The sequence below is a fragment of the Chelonoidis abingdonii genome, chromosome 8, assembly GCF_003597395.2.
Source record: "Chelonoidis abingdonii isolate Lonesome George chromosome 8, CheloAbing_2.0, whole genome shotgun sequence".
Classification (NCBI taxonomy): Eukaryota; Metazoa; Chordata; order Testudines; family Testudinidae; genus Chelonoidis; species Chelonoidis abingdonii.
Genome location: NC_133776.1, coordinates 88,392,513 through 88,418,568, shown reverse-complemented (window position 1 = coordinate 88,418,568; position 26,056 = coordinate 88,392,513). Strand labels below are relative to the sequence as shown.

The 26,056-nt window shown below is 43.0% G+C and overlaps 1 protein-coding gene across 1 annotated transcript in view; it reads right to left on the bottom strand.

Moving 5' to 3' along the window:
* The window catches only part of LOC116829410 (uncharacterized), a 54,157-nt gene extending 29,507 nt beyond the window's left edge, over positions 1 to 24,650 (bottom strand). The window contains exons 1-16 of the mRNA XM_032788229.2: positions 24,383 to 24,650; positions 23,303 to 23,365; positions 22,146 to 22,181; positions 21,791 to 21,832; positions 20,168 to 20,260; positions 18,366 to 18,419; positions 16,306 to 16,365; positions 13,794 to 13,838; positions 12,455 to 12,508; positions 11,411 to 11,480; positions 8,861 to 8,971; positions 7,573 to 7,722; positions 4,667 to 4,756; positions 4,280 to 4,440; positions 3,230 to 3,409; positions 1,251 to 1,434 (exon numbers count right to left, since the gene is read on the bottom strand). Coding sequence (XP_032644120.2) covers positions 1,251 to 1,434; positions 3,230 to 3,409; positions 4,280 to 4,440; positions 4,667 to 4,756; positions 7,573 to 7,722; positions 8,861 to 8,971; positions 11,411 to 11,480; positions 12,455 to 12,508; positions 13,794 to 13,838; positions 16,306 to 16,365; positions 18,366 to 18,419; positions 20,168 to 20,260; positions 21,791 to 21,826 — 1,288 coding nt within the window. The 5' untranslated portion in view covers positions 21,827 to 21,832; positions 22,146 to 22,181; positions 23,303 to 23,365; positions 24,383 to 24,650. The remainder of the gene's footprint in view (positions 1 to 1,250; positions 1,435 to 3,229; positions 3,410 to 4,279; positions 4,441 to 4,666; positions 4,757 to 7,572; positions 7,723 to 8,860; positions 8,972 to 11,410; positions 11,481 to 12,454; positions 12,509 to 13,793; positions 13,839 to 16,305; positions 16,366 to 18,365; positions 18,420 to 20,167; positions 20,261 to 21,790; positions 21,833 to 22,145; positions 22,182 to 23,302; positions 23,366 to 24,382) is intronic.
* Positions 24,651 to 26,056: the final 1,406 nt, after the last annotated feature.

Here is a 26,056-nt window from a genome sequence, read left to right as displayed (position 1 = left end):
GCTCCAATCCTGCAGTCCCTTTATATTAAGAAAAAGATCCCATTTTCTTCAATAGGCATTTGCTTAAAAGGACTGCATGGTTAGGGCCTACACTATCAGAAAAGGCTTGGCCTAAAAACTCCTAGAATAAATTAACCTTCTAAAAACAAAAACCCAAAGGATTCTAAAATATATTTTGTCTGAACTAATGTCACATCAGAACTGATCCTTAGAGTTAGGTTAAGACCATATTTTTGAGGGTGAGGAAAGGGGACTTTTTTCCTACCCCTCCCATTTTCGAGTCTTTCTATACAAAAAGTTAAATAGCTAGTTACTACACTGATTACTAACACTGGCCCATTAAAATCTGGTCCAATTTTCTCTGCAGGTTCAGCAATTAACCAATCAGAGACTGTGGATTAGCTGCTTCTTGTTTTTTACAACTAATTCTGCAAGAGCTTGCCACCCAATCCCCACTCCCAACCTGATATCCCAGCCCAACTCATGGGCTACGTCATCAGGGAAGGCACTCCAATTCTCGGCTGCATTTCTGCTGCCGTCAGTCGAAATGAGTGGACCAGGCACAGTAAATCTAGACCTTTTACTGACAGTGGTGAGCCTAAGACTTCATTTTGTAAATGACACTGGCGTCTTTCAAATAATGGCAATTCTCAGGTGGCTTCTGAGTTTTATTAGTAAAAGACATGGAGACAAATATCATTCCTGGTGTCAAACCAATGAAGACAATAGAGTTACACCAGAGATAATCAATATGGCTCACTTCTTTTGATATTAATCAATAACAGGAATAGGGAACCCATGGGAGATGAGGTAACGGCCAAAAAAAAGAATAAATTAGGTAAGAGGTTTTTTTCTATTGATGGGCCAAGAAGGTGGCGTATGGATTCCATTTAGTTCTGAAGCTGAATCAGACTATGGTTAGGGTTCAATCAATGGCATCAAAACCTTGTGGGCTGTTCTCAAGAGATTTCAGTAAAACTGGAAAAGTCTTGTGAGAGCAGCTTATCTCATGAGAGTGGCATGTTGTTAGTAATCTAATCGACTTCAACAGGATTATGGTGGGTGAATGAGAACTGCAGGATCAGGTCTGACCTGCCTAAAGACTATCCACAAATAATTTAAAAGTAGACATCTAGTTTACTGCTTTGAAAATACTAGTATCCGATTATGAAGTGGAGTATTTCTTTGGTTGGCTGGTTTTTAGGGGCATGGCAGCTTTTCAAAATGAGAGTAATCCCTAACAAACCTACCTGAAGGTCCTGGAAGACCTGGTTGTCCTGGAAAACCATCCATTCCTGGGTCACCTGCAGGGCCACGAACTCCGCTAGGACCTGGGAAACCAATGCCAGGAAGACCACTCTCCCCACGCCGGCCCTTGGAGCCAGGTAATCCTGGCAGGCCTTTTTCGCCTGGAAAGCCTAGTCCACCATCACCCTACAGATGGCAAAGACAGTTACAGCTGAGAACCAAGAGCACCTGAAACAACTGCACATTGCCACAGTTTTGACAAGTGCACCAAAAATGTTGTTGGGTTTTGTGATTCTATTGGACACTGTGATGCTAGTGGAGAAGGCTCCAGCCTAAATTCTTAACAGCAAGTTTCAAATATGTTTGATAAAGTATATGGAAATCTTGTAAATTTAATGCTCACAATCTTTTCAAACGCAGGAAACTCTACTTACAACTTAAACCACTGCATAATACATTATATTTGCAAACATGTAAATATTATACGTTTGCCTGTATCTTTCTACTTCAGACGTTCATGGTCAGCTTTTCTCTTTCAGTATTCGACTCTTAAAATTTCGTAGACAGTATCTTTTGTTTTTAAAAAGAACAAATCTTAAAACTAAAGTAGTGCCTGTTGCTTGAGAATTCTCTCTCTCTCTCCCTCTCTCTGACTTTACCTATAGTTTATCTTATGATTGTGTAATCAGAGATGTGCTGAGGGGCTATTATTAATCTTGAAGGAGAGAGAAATTCCTGTTCAAAGGAAGAGAGCCTTTGGAATAGATTTTCCTTAACAAACTGTCCTGCTTAACACTCCTCAGCTGCATGGAAGCATAAATATTACAGTAATCATCCATCTGGGCACTTCAAATTCCAACCCATATATGACTCCTGATTTGCAATCTTTAACCTCTGGCTCCATCCATTATCCCATGGGAGCAGTGCCTGAAAGACACTGAAGACTAAGAAATTGACTTAATAAGGCAACTTAGAGCTCATGTGCCCTAGCGTTTACCGTCGTGTTAGCTGACATGGGTGAAAACATTACTACAGTCTATACTATAGACAAGACCTAAGTGGCTTATTGAAGAGAAGCAGGTCTCAAATTATTAAATGCCTTTCGGTTGCTTCTCTACACTACAGTTTATGATAGGTCACATTAGTTACCATGTGTTAAAAGAGGATTGCAAACTGTAGCAAAGACAAGTCCTTAGACGAGAGCACCAAAATCTTTGTCTGTTAACTCGTAAAGGCAACCAAGAGCTGTCAGGAGTTTGGGGCAGTTTACCCAAATCCTGGGCCACACGGAGCACTGGAATTCTTATACCACGTTACTCTCACTCCAGATTCGTCACCCTCTGAGTCAGAGTGTGTGACGACCATTTATTCTAATTGCTTTGACTTGTTCAAAACATCACCAACTTGATGGAATATCGTTAGCATATGTGATGCTGATGGTCACAAATGATTCTGTGGCATTATGCCAATGTGGTTGAAGGGTTAGAGAAGATGCTGGTGCTGTGGGAAACCAAGCCCAGGATTTGTGAATTGCACTTTCCTTTATACATATGCAAGGCAGTGACTGCCACCATCACTTATCCATCTAATTAATACCCTGCCATTGCAGGCGCCTCTTCTGCCTGTGGCACACAACAGTAGTTTAGTTTTCTTAGGACTGAAATATTTTAGTCTAACTAAAATCACTGGCTTCAATACAGGGGTATCCAAGTAAAATTTACACAGGAGATCAGACTAGATGACCTAATGGTCCCTTCTGGCCTTAAACTCCATGAAACAATGAAATTTCTTTCTTATTAGGATGACATGAAATAGAGTCTATTCACAGAGTGTCAGTTTATGAATACAATGCACAGCTTTAGATCTCTGGACACATACAGCAGGCCTAATCATGACATACAACTCAGCCATTTTACTATCATTGTTCCTTCTTATCACAATTTTGAAGCACTCTTATTTTTATTGCCTAGTATAAACTCACCGGAGGACCTGGCCGGCCTGGTAAACCTGGGAATCCATCTCTGCCAGGAGTTCCTGGGATACCAGAAGGCCCTCTGGCTCCTATTGCACCAGGATCCCCCTGGAGACCTCTGCCTCTTGCAAAAGATGGATTCCCTTTTTCTCCTTTAAGGCCTGGAGAACCTGGTTGACCAGGTAAAGCCTGCAGGCAGAAAGAGAGAAAACAGGTACATGAACATGCATGGAAAGGCCTTCACTCCACAGAACTCATCAAGAGCAGGAAAAAAATTAATGACAGATAAAATATTTGCATAATAAATTAACAACAAATGCATAGAGCTCACTGAAGCTGACACGACTAGTCTGAAACATTTAGAGACGGATTTTCAAAAGTCCTCACAGCTGGTCTATGCTCAGCACTTTGAAAATCTCACTCTTCTTTTTTATAAATAAAATATCAGCTTAAAAATGGCATTACAGCAGCAGCTAGGAAAGAACTACAGAGAGAAGCATTTACTGTTACTGCTACCAACAGGCAAAGTGCTCACCATTTTACTCTCTATCTTCTCTTCGTCCAAATGCATTTCTCATTTCCAAACCAACCTCTGGCCCAGAGAGAGCCCATAGCCCAGGACTCATTACTTCACGCTTGACTAGAGCTATTTTGAGTTCTGGTGACTAAATGTCTCCACTCTAACAAGTTCTCAGAATCACTACCGTGCATTGCTGCACGCAGTATTGTTGTAGGCACGCTATAAGAGAGAGACAAGGTGGGAGAGGTAATCTTTAATTGAACCACCTTCAGTTGGGCAGAGAGACAAGCTTTTGAGCTTACATAGAGAGCTCTGACCAACAGAAGGCAGTTCAATAAAAGAGACTACCTCACCCACCTTCTCTCTCTAACACCTTATTCCTACAAATTTTTTTTTGCTTTCTCATCCAACCAAGCAGAAACAATCATTTTTTTAAAAAAACCCTTCAGGTTTCAATTTAGACAATTTTGGCCAATGGCACGAGAATAACACTTTTTCCCTTAACTGGCAGAGACTGAAGAAATCCTATCCTGACTTACTGGAGGCCCTTGCGGCCCTTGTGCACCCACAGTGCCTGGATCTCCACTGGAACCCTTAAACCCAGGTTCACCAGGACTTCCTGGTGGACCCAGAGGGCCTGGTGCACCTTTAGGTCCAGCTCTAGTGGCTCCTCCATCACAAGCACAATCACCTGGATCCCCTGGAAAACAAAGTGAAAAAGAGTTTTTGACGACACTGTGGAAACAGATAATTGGATCTCCATTGCCTGAACCTCCCCACACTGCTTTGCATTTGGTGTCAGTGAGTACAAAATGAGTAAAGTGAGGGTAAAGCCATTCTGGCTGGGTAGCATTTCACACCATTATTTTGCACAGGTTTCAATGACAATGAAAGCGGCAAGGTAGGAAAGTTATGGTAAATTTCACCTTTGGTCCCCTTTAGTCCCAAAACTCCTGGTGTCCCCCGTTGTCCAGGTCTTCCTGGTTCCCCAGGTTCTCCATTGAGGATTTCTTCAGCTAGAAACACAGAGAGGAAAGGATATCAGCAAAGGCACAGGAAGTCTAAATTCCATTCAGGTCCACTAGCCAGCCACAATATCAGCTACTTTGGGCAGATGGCCTGGAGTCATACTGAGTCCTGGTATAAGTGGATGCGACTGCACTGATTTCAGTTCCATGAAGAACAGAATTTGGCCTAGTACCATAATGTTGTCCATGTTAAGTTTGCTTTGGCTTGGCAGGGTACCACAGAGACCAGCAGAAGAAGCCCAGAGTATTAATATTCTGGGGTTTTCCTTTTCTCTTGGTCTGCCAGGTACGCTTCTTATTTCAAAAACTAAACAACCGGCACAAGACCAAACCAGGATGAAACTGAGAGGTTCTAGAGAGAAGTGAAAATTATTCAGGTCAAACTTCGCCTTCCTCAGCCTCCATTTCCACATTGGGACCTGATGCTGTAGAACTGAGGTTTCACTGTACCGAGGAGGCAGGATGCTGGGACCTTACAGAGGGGAGTGTATCCTATGTGTCCTGGGAAACCATACTTTGCGGGGACTCCTTGCACCTCAATGCACAGGGTTTTTAAGGAGGAGGGGAGAGAGGTTGAAAAGGGGGCAAATCAATGGATCTCTGACTATGCAGTTCCACCGCCATTTTGCTCTTGAGGGCTATGGGAACTGGAGCTATCAGGGTGACCTAGTGTTTGTACAATGGTTCTGCTGCGCGTGTGAAGGACTGTAACCCCCCCCCCCACCTCAACTGCCAGTCCCCTGCAGAGCTCCCCAGCCTCTCTCCCAGTTACTTTGCCAGTGTGCTGGGACTAGGAGTTTATTTTAAAATAACTAAGACTGGAAGGCAAATTGGTTTGCTGAAGTTAGAGATGAAAACGATCTGCTCCCTCCCCGCTAATTCCCCTCCACCACTGCAGGAGTATTCCCTACACTGATCTGCATGCAGGGGAAGATAGTGGAACTTGGGTTAAAGTGAAAAGAGAGGGGAAAACTGATTAAAAAATATTGCCCTTAAAATCCTTTCCACATAAACTTAGTTTTAGAACAAAACACTGCCGCGTCTGACATTAAGTGATTGGCAGGCCTGGCTTTAAGGAGATCCAGTAAAGCCATTTTAAAGCATGCCATTAGCTCCAAGATACTGCCTGTTCTGTACAGCGCACACCTTTCCAATCTTCCATTCAAACAAATGAAACAAAACTGTTGCAAAAAGGTATGAACTTTTTAGCAGCAGTGAAAGGGCCTAATTCTATGTATTCAACTGAGTTAACTATTGATAAGGGAGTGGTTGTGCCTTCCCCATTGACTTAATACTGGCTGACAATACCATGTCAACAGACTGAGGGACAACATAATACCCATCACATTTTCATTGGCTGGATTATTCAAGTCCGCCTCATGTCCTGAAAGTTCAGCTTTATCAAGAGGAAGGCAGGTCATCAGCACAAAACACCAAATTCCTTACCCAGCATACAAGGCAGTGTTCTAGAATGCAAGGCTGATACAGAATTAACCCCTTTTCATTTATCACTCTTTTTCTAAGTAAAATGAATCAGACTGTATGTTGCTATACCAAGCAGGGCAGCAATAAAGTACAGATAAAAGGCCAACATCCTTAAATCTAAAAGATGCATCTTTATACTTTGGGTCCTACCTGACAATCCTTACCCAGAATTCTTACTCACCTGAGCAGTTCTCATAAGAACATAAGAATGGCCATGCTGAGTCAGACCAAAGGTCTATCTAGCCCAGCATCCTGTCTTCTGACAGTGGCCAATGGCAGGTGGCTTCAGAGGGAATGAACAGAACAGGTAATCATCAAGTTATCCATTCCCTGTTGCCCATTCCCAGCATCTGGCAAACAGAGGCTAGAGATATCATCTCTGCCCATGATGTCATGGGGAAAAAAGAAATGACTGAAAGCTGTATATCTTAATAAGAGACATCTGATGAATGTAACTTCATTACAGTTTTTATAATTGATTTGTTGTGCAGCAACCCAACATTTGTTGGCAACATTCAAATTACTAGGTTTTCGTGCTTTATCCTTTCTGGAGATCACTACATAAAAAATAAGACCATAAGAGCGGCCCTACTGGGTCAGACCAAAGGTCCATCTAAACCAGTATTCTGTCTTCCAACAGTGGCCAATGCCAAGGTGCTTCAGAGGGAATGAACAGAACAGGTAATCATCAAATGATCCATTCCTGTCGCCCATTTCCAGCTTCTGGCAAACAGAGGCTAGGGACACCAACCCTGGCCATCCTGGCTAGTCTGATGATTGCCCATTAGTCAATGAAATAATCCAACTGTGTAGATAGAGCTGGCATTTTACTGTCCATGGGGGATGTAGATCAATGCTAGAGTATGTGCTCTTCATGTAACTGAGGCATGTAGCTTATTGCTAGAGTACATGCCTTGCATGTATGAGGCCCCAGGTTTGACACCCTGCTTCTTCTGTTTATTGGGCCAGAGAGTAGGGCACTAGCCTAGGATTTGGGAATCCTAGATTCAACTCTTTGCTCTGGCACAGACTTCCAGCATGACCTTGGGCAAGTTACTTAGTCCCTGTGTCTCAGTTCCTCACCTGTAAAATGGGCATAATAGCACTTACCTACGTCTCAGGGTGTTATGAGGATAAATACAGTACAGATTGTGAGGCACCCACATACAGCGCTCATGAAGGGCCATATAAGTACTTAATATAGACAGATGCATATTCTTCAGTGATAAACAAGAGAGAGAGAGAGAGCACACCAAAAGATTATTTTATTTGTTTATATTTTAATCCCGTACAAAAACAAGTCTAAGAAATTTACATACGTGATGGACCAGGCAGTCCTGGAGGTCCTGGCATACCCAGTAAACCATTTATTCCCGGAGTGCCTGGTAATCCAATTGTTGCTCTCCCTTGGTCTCCTGGTTCACCAGTAGTACCTGGAATACCTGGAAATCCCATGGGACCTGGTGGCCCTAAAGAAAACATAGGCACATACTATGTAGTTAGCCAACTCTCCAGCAGCATGTGGATCCAGATATTTTTCATTTTATGAAGATTATCATTGCACATTGGGCTGATATTATGTTTATGCAGGAAGTCTTATCATTGCACATAAAGAGAAGACTATTAACAACAGTCATCTTTGAGAGTTACACCTTTTTTACTATTATAAACGGCAGCTGCGTAGGCCAGTGAAAATACTTAGTTAAGTCACTTTGGTTAGTGAGCATAAATAATTAAGCAAGCTAGTGATATATTCCTGAAAATGTGAAGCACAATATAAAAGCTATATTACTGTTACCGAGTGAATAATGTATAGTGGATAATTTGACAAATATAGACTTTTCCTATTTGCAAATTGTCCAGTAAGCAAAACAATTTGACAAATAATTCTCAGTCTGTAGATCGTTTGAGGGCAAGTGTTCAATGTGTGAAATTCAGGTTACACTGATTAATTTTAACTGGACACACCAGATTGTTTCTGTACCACGACTAGCTCATCCATCTCTTAGCTTCGGGTTTCCAGGGTGAGTACTTACACTCAAAAGTCATTTTTAAGAGATTTTCTAATATTTACTTTGAGTTCTCCGTTTCTGTGAACAAAACTGCCAGCAAACTCATTTGCCAGGGAACTCACAAACACAGAAAGGCCACGAACACAGCTGTGTTGCATATTCACAGCAAATGCACTGAGATATGCCCTAATTGCTATGGGCTTGAGCCTGCTCCCACTTAAGTCAAAATCAATGAGTTCCCAGGGCATCGAATTAAACATTGTGTGTCTTGCATGGCAAATGAGAGAAAGGCTAGATATTGGTTCTCCCAGGTTTTCTGCCTCTATCTCTGAATTACGTTGTTTTCACATAAAATACTATTCCTCACACAGGTTACAATATTCTAGCTATTGTGCTTGGCAGAGTGTATCGCCAAGGCTGCTTAAGTGAAGTTACGTATGCTGCAATGCCTGAAATGGGGATTTAGCATCTCCATTAATAAGTGAATCAACAGGTGTTAAATTAATTGTGTCTATACACAAGCAAAGACAGCTACAAACGTGGACAAACAGTATGCTAACAGCTTACTTGGAACTCATATTAGCAGATGTTTTACCTTGAACAAGAGCTGAGAGACCTGGAGTGCCAGGAAGGCCTGGTGAACCGGCAATCCCTTCATCTCCTCGAGGGCCTGGAGTCCCTGGAGTTCCAGGATCTCCTGGTACACCTATTGGACAAAAATATTAAAAGTAGAAAAACTTAAGAATGATCCTGCAGAAAGAGTCCATGTAATCCGCTCCCCTGTCTCCCACATTGGCCATTGATCTGTGCTAGCAAAAGGTGCAGGTCGCTTTTTAATGTACTTATTCACCTAATGCAATAACACAGACAGAAATTTCTCCCTGTCCCCAACTGGTGATCATCCTATGCCTCACAGCACTATATGCAGAAGCTAGCCTGTGTAATTTCTGTGCACACCAATGGAGCTGCAGATGTTGTTTTCACCCATGCCTAATTCAGTCCTGGAATTTACTACACTATTCTTCTCAGTAATATCCAGCAACAGTGAGTGAGTGAGAATACTAAAGAGGCATTCAACTTATTTATTTGCAAGAGAGAAAAGGTGGAGTTTTCTCTTAATAGCATTGCTACACTGAAATAAGCCTAGGGGGTATATATTTTTCTGGGCTCCAGATACACAGGACTATGCTAACACAGTCAATCACTGATGCGCTAAACCAGGGGTCGGCAACCTTTCAGAAGTGGTGTGCCGAGTTTTCATTTATTCACTCTAATTTAAGGTTTTGCGTGCCGGTAATACATTTTAACGTTTTTAGCAGGTCTTTCTATAAGTTTATATTATATAACGAAACTATTGTATGTAAAGTAAACAAGATTTTCTTTCAAAAAATGTTCAGAAGCTTCATTTAAATTAAAATTAAAATGTGATTCTACGCCGCACCTTGCTCAGCTTGGCGCTCGCGCAGCTAGAGTTCCTGTTCATCTAGGCCGGCCGCAGGCTGAGCAGAGCCTGCCGGCCAGGACCCCCAGGACCTTTGGGGTGGTCCCAGGGGTCAGGGCAGAGGGTGGGGTACGGGGGGTTCAGGATTAGGGCAGAGGGCTGGGGTGGGGTTTTTAGGGAGAAGGCTGGGTGTGGCGGGGGGTCAGGGTTCAGGGCAGAGGGCTGGGGGTATGGGAGTGTGAAGGGCGCAGAATGCTGAGTGTGTGGGGTCAGGGCAAGGGCTGGGGAGTATGGGGGGTGCAGGAAAGAAGGCTGAGGTGTGTAGGAGGGGGTCAGGCAGAGGGCTGGGGGGTGGGGTGCAGGGCAGAATGCTGACTGTGTGGGGGGTCAGGGCAGAGGGCTGGGGTGTGAGGTGCAGGGCAGAATGCTGACTGTGTGGGGGGTCAGGCATAGGGCTGGGGTATGGGGTGCAGGGCAAGAAGGCTGAGTGTGTAGGGGGGGTCAGGGCTGGGGGTTATGGGGGTGCGGGGAGATTGCTGAGTGTGTGGGGGGGTTCAGGGCAGAGGCTGGGGTATGGAGGTGCAGGGAAGAAGGGCTGAGGCGTGTAGGGGGGCTGTCAGGGCTTGGGGTTATGGGGGTGCAGGGCAGAATGCGAGTGTGTGTGGGGGTCAGAGCAGAGGGCTGGGGGGGGTTGCGGATAGAATCTGACTTGTGTGGGGAATCAGGGCCAGAGGGCTGGCAGGTAATGGGCAGGCGCGAATGCTGACTGTGGGGGGGTCAGGGGCAGCAGGGCTGTGGGGTGTATGGGGTTGCAGGGCAGAATGACTGAGATGGGTGGGGCCCCTTCAGGGCAGAGGGCCTGGGTGATATGGGGCAGTGCAGGTGAGTAATGCTGATGTGGGGGGTAGAAACAGAGGCGGCTTACGTCGCGCAGGGAGAGGTGTGAGGCTGGGATGAGGGCAGAAGGGCTGGGGATGGAGTTGCAGTGAGTGTGTGTGGGGGTCAGGGCTGAGGGCTGGGGTGCTCGGCTCGTGGGGGTGCTCCCAGCCCCCTGCACTGAGTGGCTCAGGGCAGGGGGCTGGAAGGGATGTGCCCTGTTCCACCCCCTCCCCCAGGCTCGGTCCTTACCTCTCTCTGCATCCTGCAGGGAGCTGCCTGCACGCTGCCACTCTTCCCCTTCCCGCTCGCAAGGGCCATCAACTGATTGGCTCAGGGACGGAGAGGGGGTGGGGCAGGAAAGCACCACGCTGGGGGAAGAAGCGGGGAGGGGGGAAGCTTGGCTGCCACAGAACCAAGCTTCTGCCTCCTGCCCCCGCAGGGGAGAGCGGTGGGCGCAGGGGCTGAGTGGGGCTGGGGGCCGGAACCGCAGCAGATAGGTGCGTGCCGCTCAGAATCGGCTCGCGTGCCGTAGGTTGCCAACCCCTGCGCTAAACATATCACTCCGCCTGTATTCAGATAGCATTGCATTTAATTGGGAGAGTTGCAGATATACAGCAATCTCTGAAGCTGACCACACTGGGCCAAATTTATCCCTGCAGTAATACCACTAAGTCAATGTAATTACAGCAGGGATGAATTCGTCCCACTGAACAGTGCTGGTGAGTTAATAAGAAAATTTGTATTAACATAAAAAAATAAGGACACAGAGCGGATTAAAATAGGTGCATTTAAAATTACTTTGCAAAAGAAAATCTGAAGAGTTACCTGAGACCAGTCTGTCTTCTCCATCAAGAGAAATAAGAGGGCCTGGAGGACCCATTTCACCTAATTCACCCTGTAAATTTAAACAGATTCATACTGTTTTCAAGTTCTTTAAAGACCAGAAAGCGGGGAAAAAGGAGTGCCTGTTGTTATGCAGGGATCTGCCTTGGTGGCAAAGTTAATAGTAGTTCCTTGATGTAATAAGGATTCCTTGTTTTAATGAATTATTCCCTTTGCTCTTCTGTTCTTCCTAATGATCTCTGCATTCATGACTTATACACCACTTGTATGATGAAACTAATGGCTCTCCACGGAAAGGTACTTTTATCTCTTACCTGCCTGCATTTTGCAAGCTCAGGAGAGAGCACTGGCATCCTTGTACCATGTTCACAAAACATCATTTATCAAACCAACATATGGACCAATATCAGGTTCATCATCTCTGCTCACCCCATTCTGTACAACCCTTTGGTAAAAGCCCAGCTGAGTTACTATTAATAGATGCATGTCTGAAGCACACATAACTGTCGTTATCTACAGGCCCATCAGCCCTGAAGTTCAGTAACTTGAGCTTTGTGAGCCATGTCAGCCTCCAGCCACACCTGACTTCACCCAACTAAAATAAACAAGAGTTGGTAATGTCACCCTGCATCTCATCACTAGTGCCCTGATGGTGGCTGCTGATGAAATGTTGTTTTGTTGTCTCTTCCAGCAATAGTCATCTGAGAGTAAACCAGTATCTCCAGTCCTTTTATAGCGAAGATTCACTGGGGTAGATTGAAGGATATAGAAGGAACTGTACTCCCATTTCTCTCCAGCGAGGAAGCATGCAGCTATCACACATAAAGCATAGTAGTATCATGACAACTCACTTAAAATATATGAGGGTTCACCAGAAAACCATAACCACCAATTTAGTTACCCTGACAATGAAGCAGAGGGAGAACTGACATTAAAGAAAACATCACAATGATACAGAAGTAAGAAAGAGATTTGATTGGAGTAATGACAAATTTTGTAATAGGAGCAGCACTTTGGAGAAGTTACCTTCATTCCTTGCACTCCATCCAGCCCAGGAAAACCTGGGAAACCAAACTGACCCTATAAAACAAACGCACAACAACATTAGCTTATGAAACAAGAAGGTAGGGCCTATGGAGGCCTCGTCCTAGTGCTCTCCAATACCTGTGTTTGAATCTTAGTCCAGTCGCTTGTCCTACAGGAGGTCTGCAAGAGCAGTAAGATTGGCCCATAGGAAGAAAAAGTCTGCAGAGGCACTGTCTCAATGCCCTCTTATTGAGCAACATATTGGGGTTCCAAATGACACTTTTCTTGGCCTACTCAGCTAGAAGGGTGGGGACGGTGATGGGGTGGAACTTGAAGTAGGGAAAATCAGGATGTCATTCTCAGGACTCTGACAGAATTTCTGAGACTTTTGGTGAGTGAGAGGGCATTCGGCAAACTGTGCACAGTATGTAATTTCTCTCTCCTGCCTCCTCTTCTCCCCCAAGTCACCTGCACTAAACCAGGTAAGTCTTGTCTCACTGACTAATCATTTCCCAGTAGTGTGTTGTAATACTGTTTATGGTTCAAAGGACTCTGCTGCTGATACAGAGCCACCAAAATTCCCTTTGGCCTTATGATGCACTGACTAGTGTGCAAGTGCACTACTGCCCTCTACTGGAATGACTATCAAAACTGCTCCAATGTGGGGCGTAAGCTGAGCTTTGGCTGCATTTAAAGGGAATTCTCATAGAGATACATCTGTTGGGTTCTATCCCAGACTGTGATCCTGAATTCCTGGATAGCCACAGACCAGCTCATAAACAGCGCTGTTCAGAATCCCGCTGCTCAAGACTCATTTCTACCTCATGACCATTCACTTTGAAGTATACTGGGAAATACTCTCACACACAGATCCCCCAAGGATCTGCCAACATCTTAGAGTGTTCAGTGCCTACATGTAAGGTTGAGAAAAATGGCTCTGATTGCTGTTCTGTGACCACATTGCACAGGTAACAACTGAGGGTGCAAGGGCCTTCACAGCCTTTCAGATACTTAATGCACTGATCATTTGCACCAGTGTGCAGGACACTATGTGACAGATGGCCCTGAAAATTAAGAGCATTGGTTACAGAGAGAGTGTACAGTTTCAAATCTCAGTGGTGGTTACTTTCTAAGCCTCTGGTGGAAGAAATGGTTAGGGAGAGAAAAATCTTACATTGGTTTTCAGACATTCTTCTGGTCAACTCTCAATGTCCTTCTGGGACATTGACATGGAGCCCATTAAGGAGGACAGGAGATGGGATAATATGAGAAGACCTTAGGCACTCAGTTGACTTCTCGAGACATTAAAAGTATTTCCAAAATTAAACAAGCCTGATACCTTTCTCCCTGGAATCCCATCAGATCCATCCAATCCCAGAAATCCCTAAAACAGCAAAATATGTGTTATTTAACCTTTAACTTTCTTTCATACTCAAAAGTCACATCCAGGTTTAGGTCCCATTATGCTAAGTACTGTACAATCAGAAACAAATATATGAATCCTGCTCCTAAAAACTTAACATCTAAAGGTGAAACTCTGGCCCCACTGAAGTCAATGGTAAAACTACCATTGGCTTTCATAGGGTCAGGATTTCACCTTAAATAACTTGAGTATCAAAAACCATTTTTGGAAGAATTCAGTAGTATAAAGGCCAAAAGTTGTCTCATCTTGTGTAACCAGTGTCATATTTAGCGCAGTTGAAGTGCTTATAAACAAAATCAGTCCTGGTTCCTCAACTTACTGAAAACTTGGTGTCGAGTTTCACATTGTAAAACTAAGAGATGGGTCATTTTTATCTTGAAAAATAATTTCAAACTTTTGAAGGACAAAAAGCAGCAGAATCCTTTTGGTCTTCATGTTGTACATGAAAAGCACATCTCTGCAGTCATGGTAGTCTGAAGGATGGCTGTGTGACTGTCACATGACTGGGAGTGGGCAGGTACTCTTGGCAGGTACCGTGTTTTGATATATATATTCTCAAACCAACAGCACTTCTCAGACTAAGGGACACGGTCACAGGTGACTGGCCCCTTTAAGGGGAGAGAAGGCCAGCTACACCTATGCCATAATTAATTAGCTGCTTCCCAGCCTGAGGGGGTGGGAGTAAGGAGAATCATGTAGAAAGGAACCCTGGGGAAAGGACAGGCTCTTGTGGAAAGCTCTGAGCCAGGGTCTGAGAATGGTACACCAGGGGAACCAGCCTGGGGCCAAGTGCTCTCTATACCAACGCCAGAAAGACTCTTAAAGGTAACCCAGAAAGGGGCTGGAAACAGGGCCCAGAGAGCAGGCTGAACAGAGGCCCCAAAGGGCAGAACCACCTTTTGTTTGCTGGAATTTATTAGTCTGGATTCTTGCTACTTTGGAAGCATTACGTTTGTGACTTTGTCGGGGGGCTAACCACATCTCCAACACAGACTAATATGCGGAGATTAGATTTTGAGACCTATCAGATAGCCAGTATTTAAATCCATGGGAGGGTGCAAATCCAAGTGACCTAAACTGCAGGTTCAAATATCGATGCCTGCACAAAAGAAGGCTAGTCCTCTATGAGAGGGACTCCAAATATACAGTGTGTTTGGTGCTTATGTTCTTAGGAGAAGAAAAACAATGGATACTGGAGAAAATAGGAAAGTGGGAATGTTAAAATTTAAAATCAAAGAGAAAGGGGGCATATGGATTTTTCTTTCTCATGACATTTCTTATGTTTGGAGCTACTGCTGTGGTCACATCTATGGAGCAAAGGCACCCAAACTTGCCCAGATGAGAAAAGGAACCCCAAAGGGCCTTATCCTGCCATCAGAGTCCTCTCAACTCTGACTAACTTCCATTGAAACTGAGGATACAAAACCCCACAGGAGGTGCTCAGCACTGGAGGTCACAGAGCTGTTCATTGTGAATAGCAGTTGCCCTTTTCTTCTGCTTGTGAATTGATCTCAAAGGTCAGTCATTTGTAAGGCCGAGGAGGAGACTGCTATAGTTAGAGTCCCAGATGACTACAGCATGGATGAAAGCTCTGGTGATGCAATTTGTGAGGACTGAGCACAAGCTGAATGTGCATTTGGAAGTATAAATGAGCAGATACGCAAAGTAGGGGAATGGGGTTTGCAATGAGTTGAAAACAGGTGGGACTATAGAATAAGAATGGCCAAGTAGCAGTGTCTGCTCACGTCTATTCGGAATGCTGCTGCAAAGATAATTTTCCCAGCCTATCACCTGGGCCATGCCATCATTCTCTTTGCATCCTTCTATCGCCTCACCTTCTTTACTGCATCTAGCATAAGCTACTTGTCACCTCCAAGGCCCTTCATAGCCTATCCCTACCCTACCAACCATCTCTCATTTGCTGTCTAGATGTCAAATCTTGTCTCTGATCAGCCTGTGTCACCAGCCTCCATTGTTCATCTGTTATGTTTTCAAACAAGCACCTTCATGCTCTCCCCCATGTTTGGGAAGTGCACCTCATAACATCCACAATACCTACCTCACCATCCTCCTCCAAATCTCTCCTCAAAATTCTCCTTTGCTGTGTGATACTTGTGGAAAAACCTGACAATGGTTAGGCTGCTGGCAACCAATATTGTCTCACCGTTTCCTTGAACTCTTCAACCTATCTGTCTGTACCCATCTGTTGTCTTGTGTCTGACACTTAGATTGTAAGCTCTTTGGGGCAGGTACCATCTTTTTGTTCTGTGTTTGCACAGTGCCTAGCACAGCGGGGGCCTGGTCCATGACTAGGACTCCACAGCACTATGATAATACAAATAAAGACACTTTACAAAACAAGATGAACATTCCAATCTGTACATCTCTTGTCAAGAACAGGGATTTAAGGCACAGTAAAGTTACCTACCCTGCCACCTGGTAAGCCAGGGATCCCCTTTTCTCCTTTTTCTCCAATACCCCCAATGCCCTGTGGGGAAAAAGCCAAAGTCACATATGTTAACTCCCAGATCTATCTGGAGACAAATGCCGTGCGGCCCCCAAGGTGAGGTGAGTGTATCAAGTCTCTACAAACATACACAAGAGAAGTAAGGTTGGGTTGACACTCTACTGGGCCTCCTAGCCCCAGAGAAAACCCCTCCTCACAGACAGCTGGCAGTATGTGCAAGCACCCTGGTTGCGACGGAGTCATGCGTTTTCCTGTTGCCCCCTGGGCCCCTTTCCCTTATAATAAGACCTAGATGGAAAAAACAGAAATTCCATTTTATGGAGATGTAGTAGGGCCCTGCTCGCTCCTGCCTCTTCTCAAGCCCACAAACAGCTCAGAGACCTTTTTCTGGTAAAACACCCCGTGCAGTTTATTTACAATAGTTTTCCCCCACCTTTGTACACTAGACAATCTTAAACCTATTGACCTAAGGAGCTCTCAGCTCCAGAGGCAAGCAAGGAAGAGTAATCTCTCTCTCCCACATTCTATCTGCTTCCTCCCATCCTACTTCCTTCCTGTGCCTTTTGTATTATCTGCCTTCTGGTCTAATTAGTCTCTTAGTTCTCTTCGGCCTGTCAATTAGCTCTTCTTAATGAGGTTTGCTCTGAAGTAATTAATTAGAGCTGCAGGGACCAGAGGGCTGGCTCAGCAGCTGTTGCTCAGCGCCGTGTCACAGGAGGATTTAGATATCATGAAATTGGATTTTTTTTTCCATTTAGGAACAAAACCTAAAAATGTCAAAATTTCTCTGCAAAAGAAAGTTCCAAAAAATTGCTTAATTTAGTTTTTTAACTGTCCAAGCAGGATGTTTTGAGATTGTCAGAACTCTCTCCCCCTCCCCCCGCATGGAATTTCAGATAAATCGACACAATTCCATGAAGCATTTCAACAAAACTGCATTCTCTGGTGGAGAACTGTTCTGTTGAAGTTTTTCAGACCAGTCCTACTTATAACCTTAAGGGACAATGGAAGCACTGTGAGTCCATGGTGCATCTTCTACGCCCTGAGTCCTGTGCCAGGAGAGATCATTAGCAATCATCTGAGTGCCATGTTAAATGCTGCCCACTGACTTAGTCAAGGAGAAGAAGTTTGCAGTGATACTGCATCAATAATTCCACGAACAGAAGTTACAGCAATACAATAACGTAATGAATCATAACATGTGACTTGACATTCACACAGCACTTCTACTTTGTGAATCTCAATGCACTTTAGGAACCTGGGTAAATATCATTAACTCTAATTACGGATGAGGAGACTAAGGTATAGAGAATTTAAAGATCACAAAGTCACACAAATTAGTGGCAAAATTGAGAACTGAATGTGTCTCCAAACTCCCAATCTAGCAAACTATGCATTAGACTATGCTGTCTCCCAATAGAAAAAACCCAACTCTATAAACTATAACAGCAGAATCTTCTGACTGCAATTCAGTATCACACTCGCCATTAAAAAGTAGATTCAAATCTACTTAGCTGTAAAAAGCTGGTTGAAATTTGACAAACAATAGTTATTCTTCACACATGACAGGGGGGCTGTTACACAGCATGGAGTTACTGAGTATTAAAGCTCGGTGCATTGTAACTTTAAAACTAAATAAAGAAAAGCTACGTTTAAGCAGCATTAAAGGAAAACAGGTTTTTAGTGTAGTGCAACAGCAAAGGAATGTTAAGAGATGGTGCCATCTAGTGGCCACATGAAGGGTTGTGATGACTTTATCTTCAGAGCCTCTGCAAACTGCAGCTCCAGTGTACGAAATTAAAGCATTTCAGTGACTGTAATATCCGTTGCACAGCAGCATCACTGTCTCAATATCCCCAGATACATTTCTACTTGAGGGACAAAACCCACAGGCCTTACAACCAGATTTTCAAAGGCTTGCAGGAGCCTATAAGTACAAATCAGCAACCAGTGGGATTTTCAAATGCACCGAGGCACCTAGCACCTATTAACATTGAACATTTTTTAAAAATCAGCCTTACCAGAAGGCCAGGTAATCCTTTACTCCCAGGGAATCCTTTAGGGCCTGGCTCACCCTGCCAACAAGGAAAGGACAGACACTGTGAGTCATAAAAGGGATGAGGTGAAAAAAAGAGGCTTATCCTGCTCGCTGAAAGTGCACATTGTGATGGACATTCTACAGTCACCCAGTGCACCCTCATCCCCTCAGTCAGATGATTTCATAAGATGGAAGGCCCATAGCTGGAAGGAAAACTCCAAGCCCAGCGGCCAACTCTGCAAAGTGCTCAGCACCCTCATTTATCATAGAAGTTGATAGCAGTTGAGTGTGCACAGCACCTCCTGGGAGGTGATCAGCTTGGGCAGGACCACGCCTTACAAACATACATCTTCACAATTATGCTTACCATCACACAACCAACAGTGAGGCAGAGAAATCCAACAGGAAGGCCTGGGTCTGAGCTCACCCCAGCCAACTCACACCGGCTACAGGGAGTTTCTCCTGACATACAGTTAGAAGTGAGATCAGAATGAGGCCCCAAATGAGACTATCTAGGGCCCAAAAACTGCAGCCTTCACTCAGTCCTTGGAAGTTTAGCTGGGGTAAGGACTGCAGGATTTATCCTAGATCCTTATATTTGTAGAAATACTGATGAGCTAAATATATATCTCAGTAATTGTCTGGGATAGTACAATCAAGCACACGAATCCGATTTTTGTTGTTGTTATGCTGCACGTTGGTCAAAAATGGAGCTACAGCTTCACTCTTCCTTATTTATTTTTCTAAGAGGATTAGGTTTCCTGCTTGGGTTAATGCGGTTTCACAGTTCACAGATCCAGCAGAAATGAGCTATAGCTCTTAATTTTGTGCATTCATTTTTTAAGATTTAGAACTTAGGTAGGCTTAAGATTCCTCTTTCTGTGAGGCTTGGATTCTCTCATCCACTATAGTGAACTGAACCAAGTTTCAGGAGATTTCAGTTCAAAAAGGTTTAAGTCAGTTTAGAAAGTAGTGCAGAAATGTATTGACCAGTCCCTCTTCACCTGCAAAACTAGATCCTAGCTCAGTTAATCATTCATAGAGCTGCAGAAACATACAGCACAGCTAGCTTGGACTGTGTAACAGGTGGCTTTAAACAAACAAACAAAAGAGATATAATCACCAAATTTCATTTTTACATCAGGCAAACAACCCATGTTTTACAATCCAAAACAATCACAGGAAGGCAAGAAAGTTGCTTATCTTTGCCTTTCCCAAGGGAACAGAAGTTGAATAGTATATTTCGTACAACATGTGTCTCAACTCTGAGCAAATGTAGCCAATTACTGAAAAAGATGCTACAAATATTGCCAAAGCTGGGTCTGCACCCTTGCCCAATGAAGTCACTGGGAGTATCTCCATTCACTTTAATGAGCATCAGTTCAGGCCCAGTGTTTGGAAAATGGGCTGCTGCTTGTTTTGATGCGGAGGTATTCCTTTACACCGAGAATTATTTCTGTTTGAAGAATCTTTCTTCAGGAGTCCCCAAGGCTTGCTAAGGTTGGAGATGGCTGAAGTGAGAGAGAAAACCCATGTGTGTGGGTAAGAAGAGGGAAATGTTCACCATCCGCTGCCCTATTTTGACCCTCTAAGTGAACCTGCAGAGACTAGTTCATTTCTTATCCTCTCACAAACCAAGTCACAAGGTTCAGTCTGCGAACACCTTCGGGAACCAATCCATGCAGGATCTGAATAGCCCCGGGATTGTCTAGCTGCTTCACTCAGCCTTAGCATCAAGAAAAGGAAAAATTCAGCATTGTTTCCAGTACAGTTGTGTTTACAAACCTTTACTCCTGGTTTCCCTTTTGGAAATCCCATGAACTCTAGTATCCCAGTGGATGGTGGGGGACCTGCAGGGCCAGCTGGCCCGACATCTCCCTGTGGACAATTGGGGAAGATATTAATCTAAGCAGAACATCTTAGACCTAAGGTGAGTGGCCCATGATTCACTGAAAGCCACTTAACTCAGGCCTTGCATGCACAATATAAGGTACTAAGGATGATGTGGGAGTTTAGCCATGAAAGCCAAAAAGTCAGACTGCAAATTAACAAGAATAAAATGCATTGTATTAAAGTTATGTGAAGCAAAAAGCACGTAAGAAAAAGAAAGGTCAGGTATCGAACAAACTGAATAATACACAGGAAAGACCTGAAGTCAGATACAGAAGAGATGAAAATGAAAGACGGAAAGGCAAGGCAACTAGAAAGACTGGGGGTATAACAAACACAAAACATCAGATGATGTGAGGAGAAGTCATTTCCAGAAGTGCAGGAAAAAGCCCAATCACGTAATCACTCTCCACACTTCCCAACAACTGGGCAGAGTGGGATTTTCAAGAGCACTTAATGTTGGCCTGACTCTGGTCCCATTGAGGTAAATAGGGATTTTACCACTGGCCACAATGGGAGCAGAGTCAGGCCAATGCTGGGCACTTTGAAAAATCCAACCCTGCGAGGCTCTAGTGCAGGAGTAGGCAACCTAGGGCATCCATGCTGAAGCTGGCACGTGAGCTGATTTTCAGTGACACTCACACTGCCCAGGTCCTGGCCACCAGCCTGGGGGGCTCTGCATTTTAATTTAATTTTAAATGAAGCTTCTTAAACATTTTAAAACCCTTATTTACTTTATATACAACAATAGCTTTGTTATATATTATAGACTTATAGAAAGAGACCTTCTAAACACATTAAAATGTATTACCAGCATGTGAAGCCTTAAATTAGAGTGAATAAATGAAGACTAGGCACACCACTTCTGAAAGGTTGCTGACTCCTGCTCTAGCGGGTCTAGATCTGCACTTGTGTGCACGCCAGGTAAATCCCACCACGGACAATGGGCCTGTACAGAGTTCATGTCAGTCCAGAATATGACCCATTATATTCACCAAGCTAAATAGGTTTAAATTAACAGGAGAGCTAAGAAATGGAATGGAACGAAGGATAAGGATCTGACAGGTGCTGAGGGCCATCATTTCTCAGTAAAGTCCTTCCTTGCAGGAGATGCTCAGCATCATGCAGGATCAGGGCATTGAAGAATTTTCTCTCATTCTTCTCTCTATCCACCACTGCCTTTCCAGCTGCAGGAATGCTTCCCAAACTCTAGCCCCACTCCCTTTGCAATCTTAGCTCTCCTCCTATCTGGATTCCATTTTGTCTTCTAAATATATCTGGGTTGAATTCTTGACCATGGTAGTAAGTGTCCTAGTAGAAATTCTTCTTGGGAGGTCACCTCCTGTTTGTTTATCCCCTCTGTGAGAACTACCAACACAGGGCCAAATAACACATAGTGAACTTCTCAATGCCAGAGCTGAGGACTCATGTCTGAAGGGGAGATTTCTAGTGGGCACATGTAGGACTACGGATAACTATTTTCATAGTTCTCTACAGATCAGAATCAGTTCCACTTACCTTTTCACCTTTCTCTCCTTGGAAACCTAATCCCATATTACCCTGAGGAAAAAACAGTAAGAATTAATGAATAAAGGAAGAAGATGATGATGACAATAATGACAAATTAGCACTTAGGGTGACAATTCAGCAAAGCACTCAAGCATATGACTTCAGTGGGACTTAATCACATGCATAAATACTTTGCTAGATCCTGGCCTGGGTTAGCATCTTTCATCCAAGGGTATAAAATATTTACATTTAAGCGGATGAAAAAAGAAACAATGATAAAAAACAATAAACTCCCCCCAAAAACCTAGAGTTTCTCTCTTTAGTACTCAGGTATGAAAAGAAGACATGAAGGGAAGATACTCACTTTTGGTCCTTGTGGCCCCACTGCACCAGGTGGCCCCTAAACATGAACAAGATAAAGACTTTATTTATTTTAACTTAAACTTGGATGAAATTATATAAAAAATTCTGGGTGTTCAACATAATTTTGGGGTGCTGCTCAGTTGAGGATGACCCTCGACCCATTGACATCAGTGGGCTTTGACCGTCAATGGTTTTAGGTGGCCAGGAAGGCACATTGTCATTGTGATAAATTAAAATGAACAATTTGAAGAAAACTACAGCTCCAAAAAGGGGTGCTGGAACAATCTGTATAGAGACACTGAACCAAACTATAAACCCTGTATAGGATGGAAACCACTTCAAGCCAGGGGGTGAAGTAGCATCCCTAGTTCCAGCATCTATGACCCCAAATTGTACTCATTTCACAAAAATGATACAGGTGTTGTGCAGTTATTGCATTTTTACACAAGTCAAACTGAAACCGTCTCCTAAATGCATCCCTATCAAAGGTGATTTTTCAGGATATTGCATGGGAATTTAGGCCTGAAACATGCAAACGCTTAAAGTTTTGCTACCATGAGTAGGAACTACTCACATTAGTAAATTCAAGCATGCATGTGTTTGCAGGATTGGGCCTTAGTAACCACCACTCCATACAAAGAGCAGACGTTTTACTCTAGTGCCCGCAATATACTCTGAATTCAAAAATATTCAGTATTTAAAAGTGATGCTGCTGCATTTACAATCCCTTCTTGTATGAACATGGTCAGTTTTGCTCTCCAGTGGATCCAACTTCCTCTCCTCCCATTTTGAGTGTTATGTCATGCTGCCTTGTCCAGTTTGTACTTACAAGGCCAACTACATATGTTGTTCCCAATATTAGGTTCCATGCAGTGAGTCTGCACTGGAATGGGTTCACCAAGGTGGATGAAGAGGGTGAATGGAGCTTTCCTATTATTGCAAATTTGAAATCGTTCCTGTTTTTATTACATTTTCAAAGGCAACAATTTTCACTCAGGTTTCACAGCCATGCAGGTTTTTGTAGCCAAATCACCATTTTTACAAAGGTAATGAAAACAAACAATTTCAGGGACATGAAAATGGGCAACGGTGGAAAAATGCCAGTATATAGCACTACTTTATTAACAACACTGAATGCAAAGGTAAAGATTTCCTTACCTGCAAACCTGGCAATCCTATAGGACCCACGGAACCTGCTGGGCCAGGGAAACCTTTTGGACCCTACCATAAAAAGTTTTAGGAAATGTATTAAAGAACTCAACTCTTCAGGTCCCACTCTCCCATTAACTAGTTGTTACCATTCTTATCGGCCCTTCACTGATGCCTGATCCCAGTTAATTTAATACATGAGAAAATACTAAGACACAAGAAGACAGACCAGAATGCAACACTGGCTTCTGTTCATTAACAAACCAAAAAACCTCATCCCCAAAGCAAACATTAATTTTGTTCATCATGTGAGATACAAAGTACCTTAGATGAGATGCTGAGTACTTTAAATTCATGTACTTCCCTAGGAGCTGAGGATGCTCAGCATTTCACAAGACTAGGCTCTTAAAAAGACACTGCTCTGCCATTTTGGAACTTTCCCTCCAAAAAACTGTAGAAGGAGGTGCATGGTGACAGACAAGGGAACCATTTCCATTAGCCTTATGTTTGATAGAAGTTTGCTTCTACAAAATATTAATTCAAGGCCAAATTTCACTTGGTAATGTCCCTGTCAATTCTTCAGTGATGGAATGGGAATTGCAAGAAAGAGCAGATTAAAAAAAAAAAAACCTACAAAATGAGCAGGACTTTCCTCATGAAATTCTTACAAGCTGAAGGCAGGGTGTGTCTTAAAATTATAAACAATATCCCTGGAAAAATGCATCTAATTTAAAACACATAACAATTCATTTGACATTATCAGCATTTGTTTATCTGGAAAATCATTGTTACAGAGTTTAGCATTAAAAGGGTGTTTGGTTTCAAATGTAAAATTGACTGCAGGTATGGCCAAAATCCAATTTCCTTTGCTATGGTGCAAATCTGGAGTAATTTAATTAAAGCCAGTGGAATTACTCTGGATTTACATTTATGTTACTGAGATCAGAATTTGGACCACTGAGTAGAAATGTGCCTAAGCTGATTAATGCAACAATTAATACTGTGAGTGAACTAAAAAACTAAAGTATTATTTTCCTTTTTAGTAATACTCATAAAAACATTATTTCAAAAATAAATTAGATAGCTTACAGAAATCCCATCCAATCCAGGAAGACCACTGTCACCCTAAAAATTAATTAATGAAAAATACATTATAACAATAAAAAATAATTTATGGTCATTATATTTTGTATAAACAGAAATATTTAGATCACATGTAAGTAGAAAAAATATTTATACTTAAATAATATGTATTTGGATCAGACAGCGAAGGAAGTCCAGAAGCCATGAGCCATGGCAACTGCATTCACTTATGTTTGAGCAAAGGCAACACTGAGAAAATCAAATTTATACAATGAACAGTACAATATTGTATTTTTGTAAAAGTATTTTTTTAAAAGTGCTGCTTACTGTTAAACATACACCTCTACCCTGATATAATGCAAGCCAACAGAACACAAATTCAGATATAATGTGGTAAAGCAGTGCTCCAGGGGGGCAGGGCTGCGCACTCCAGCGAAGCAAAGCAAGTTCGATATAACGCGGTTTCACCTATATATAATGCGGTAAGATTTTTTGGCTCCTGAGGACAGCATTATATTGGGGTAGAGGTATACCTTTCACTATTAACATTTCAGATGGTGATTATTTTTCATGAACATCTAAATTCATGAATAATTATCTAGTTCATAAAAATTTATAAGTTAGCATATATAATTGATAGAACTGGTTAGAAAAGCTTGAAAAGTTCAAAACTTTGACCAAAAAAGGAGAAAACATTCTGTGACTTTTTTTTACACTTTTATTAGTTCTAATAACTTATTAGTAGTGAGTATCTATGTAGCACCAGAGTATGTACGTACACACACACGCTCTCTCTCTCTCTTACTTGATATATCAAAGGCTGGATGCAGAAAGGTAACGAATGCATTCAAATCTCTATGGCTTTAATGCTACCCTTTCAGAACCCCACTGGAAGTACTGAGCTCTTTGTAGATTCAGGCCAGATCCTGCATTCCTTGTGCAATCAAAATTCTTATATATTTATCAGAGTATGTGAGCACACGTACCCACATCCTTGAATGTTAAGCTAAGCAGATTATTTCATTCCATGGTTTATATGTTAATTACATTGGCAATAAAATTATGGATATGAAGTTCTACCTCAGATATAAAACATCTCAGTTCCTCATTAATCACACAGAGTGAAATCTTGACCTAACTAAAGTCAGTGACAAAACTCCCACTGGGGCCAGGACTATGACCATAATGTCCATAATGTTCATGTGTTTGAAGAATGTAACAGTTTACCAATTGGTACATCCCAGTGCAAAGAACAATCGGGATAATGGGTAGTGCTTGGAATCCAACGGCAACAGTAATGTTAACATACACTAGAGATTTTGCTGGTTGCGCTCAGCAGTGATCCAGTGGCGTCACCTAACTAATGGAGACAGGGTGAAATCCTGGCCCCACTGAGGTCAATAGGAATTTTTGCCACAGGATTTCACTCTGGAATTCTAAGGGCAAGGGCTACCATTGGCTTTTTATCACAACAGACCTAATATGAGAGAGAAGTCAACCATGTACAGAGGAGTCGTGGCTGCTACAGAAGGTCTCTTCCATGTTATTCCTGCATCTAGAAGCTCCTGCCACTGCTTCACACAAGACAGGACAAGCCTGCAGGAGGTCCCTCATTCTCAGTTTGAGGATGGTTGGTTTCTGCTGGTACAGGAGTTGGCATTAGAGGTGCCAGGCCCTTAG